At 38.4% G+C, this 1,961-nt stretch overlaps 1 protein-coding gene across 1 annotated transcript in view; it reads right to left on the minus strand.

The window, feature by feature from the left end:
• LOC106523195 (neural-cadherin) overlaps positions 1-1,961 on the minus strand; it is a 136,042-nt gene that overhangs the window by 48,360 nt on the left and 85,721 nt on the right. Inside the window, exon 19 of the mRNA XM_014016560.1 lies at positions 778-871. Coding sequence (XP_013872014.1) covers positions 778-871 — 94 coding nt within the window. The remainder of the gene's footprint in view (positions 1-777; positions 872-1,961) is intronic.

A 1,961-nucleotide genomic window follows, 5' to 3' on the forward strand; every position in this document is an offset into this window, starting at 1 on the left:
TATATGTACTTTACTTGAGTAAATATTTTTCAGACTACTTTTACTTCTACTTCTTACATTTTCACACAATTATCTGTACTTTCTACGTACATTTTTTTAAAAAGACAAGTAGAAAGTCATCATTTTTATTTCATTTTTGCTTGTTTTCATTCCAGCTTGTTATTGTAAAAAATAAATACTATCCATATAAACTGTGCCTCCTAGATGGAGTGAATTTAATTGTGCTTGAATGAGAAGAATAAATATATTAAATTCTGATACTGTATTAGTTTGTACACAAACAAATCATGTCACGCTCCAGCAGGACATTCAGTAATCATTAAAATAAAAGGACTGTACTTAAGAAGTATTTGTATTTCATGAATTATATTATTGCATTTGGCCGCAGCCTTGACATATGTGTATAAACTGAAACAGCTAGACTAGTGCATCCTAAATTTAATATCAATTAATTATTTTAATACAACAGTCATTTCTATATTTTTTGGGGAGGTCACCTCCTAATAAATGTCATTACAGAAAATCTAAATGCTCATTTTGAATCAATACTTTTACTTTTAATACTTAAGTACAAAAAATTTCAGCTACTTTAAGACTTTTACACATGTAATATTCCTAAAGGAGAGTTTAACTTTTACCAAAGTAAATTTTTGGTAAGATACCTGTACTTTTACTCAAGTATGACTTTGTGGTGCTTTATACAGCACTGACTATAAGCTCAATGCTGAGCTTTTTTATACAGAAAAAACATGCATGCATTTAGCAGGAATCTCTTACTTGGCTGCACTCGTCTCCAGACTGTAGGTCTTGTTGTCCCAGTCATCTGGATCTGGGGCATACACCTTCCCTAGTGCTGCATTTCCTATCCTTCCTGTTCAAGGTAAACACACACACACATTGATTCAGTCTGGACAGAATCTGCTGATGCCAACACTTATCTTTTTCGTCCCTCCCTTCTCCTTATCTTGCATTCTTGTGTTCTGTTCTACTTATTATGCTCATAACTGTGGAGTCCCACTGCTGGAATGAATAGACTCTTGGTGCTCCACTTCAGAGAGCGTGGGGCTTAAGGAAGCGAGGCTATCTCACTATGGATTATGTTATTATCGACCTGCAGTGCCAGAGCACTGCAGCTGGGTAAACAATGGCAGCCTTGAATGAGTCATGGCACTCTTGTTTCCAGCAATTACCAAAACTGCCATGCAGCTCTGCGTAGGATCAAAACACTAACAAGCCAATACAACTAACCAACTCACCTGGAGGATAAATCAGACAAGAAAAAAGAATGATCCTGTAATAAAATGATGTTCTTATGAGCTTCAGGCACATGGAGGGAAAAAAATGTGCTAAAGGGCTTGAGAGGGAATTTGGCATTACCATAACAAAACACACTGTAAAAACTGTCCATCTTACCAAGTTTTAAAGGGGCAATATCATGTRAATTCAACTTTTTTGAGTTTTATATCATGTTATAATGTTAAACTCTCATAAAAAAACATGCCCAAAGCCTTGCTCTGACTCATTCATGCATGTTTGAGAAATCCTGCAGCATTTTTAGGAAGCCATGCTGAGGTGCAAAACGACAGGTGGGGACCAGAAATGACTTTGGGGGCCAGAAATGCCCCTGGGACGTGTCTTTAAGCCGAACTTCCTCATGGCAGAGCACCCCCTTCCCCCCACCCCACCCATGACTCCTGCAGGCTCTCCGGTGAAAGTGAAAGTGAAGCTTAACCTGTCTGCTGAGCTCTATACATTAGTTCTCACTCAGTGAAGCTCGTTTCAGATTAAAAATACCTTTGAGTAAATGTATTTTCAGATGCCAAGTAAACTGCATCATGGCAGACCCCCCGCGAGTGCGAACCCCCCGCCCACCGAAATGGGCGAGACAGAAGCAGAAGGTAGTTCTTAAAGAGACAGAGGCCAATTTCAAGGCGTTTATAAGAGGAAGTGATGAGAAGATA

Source organism: Austrofundulus limnaeus, unplaced genomic scaffold (assembly GCF_001266775.1).
Source record: "Austrofundulus limnaeus strain Quisiro unplaced genomic scaffold, Austrofundulus_limnaeus-1.0 Scaffold147, whole genome shotgun sequence".
Lineage (NCBI taxonomy): Eukaryota > Metazoa > Chordata > Actinopteri > Cyprinodontiformes > Rivulidae > Austrofundulus > Austrofundulus limnaeus.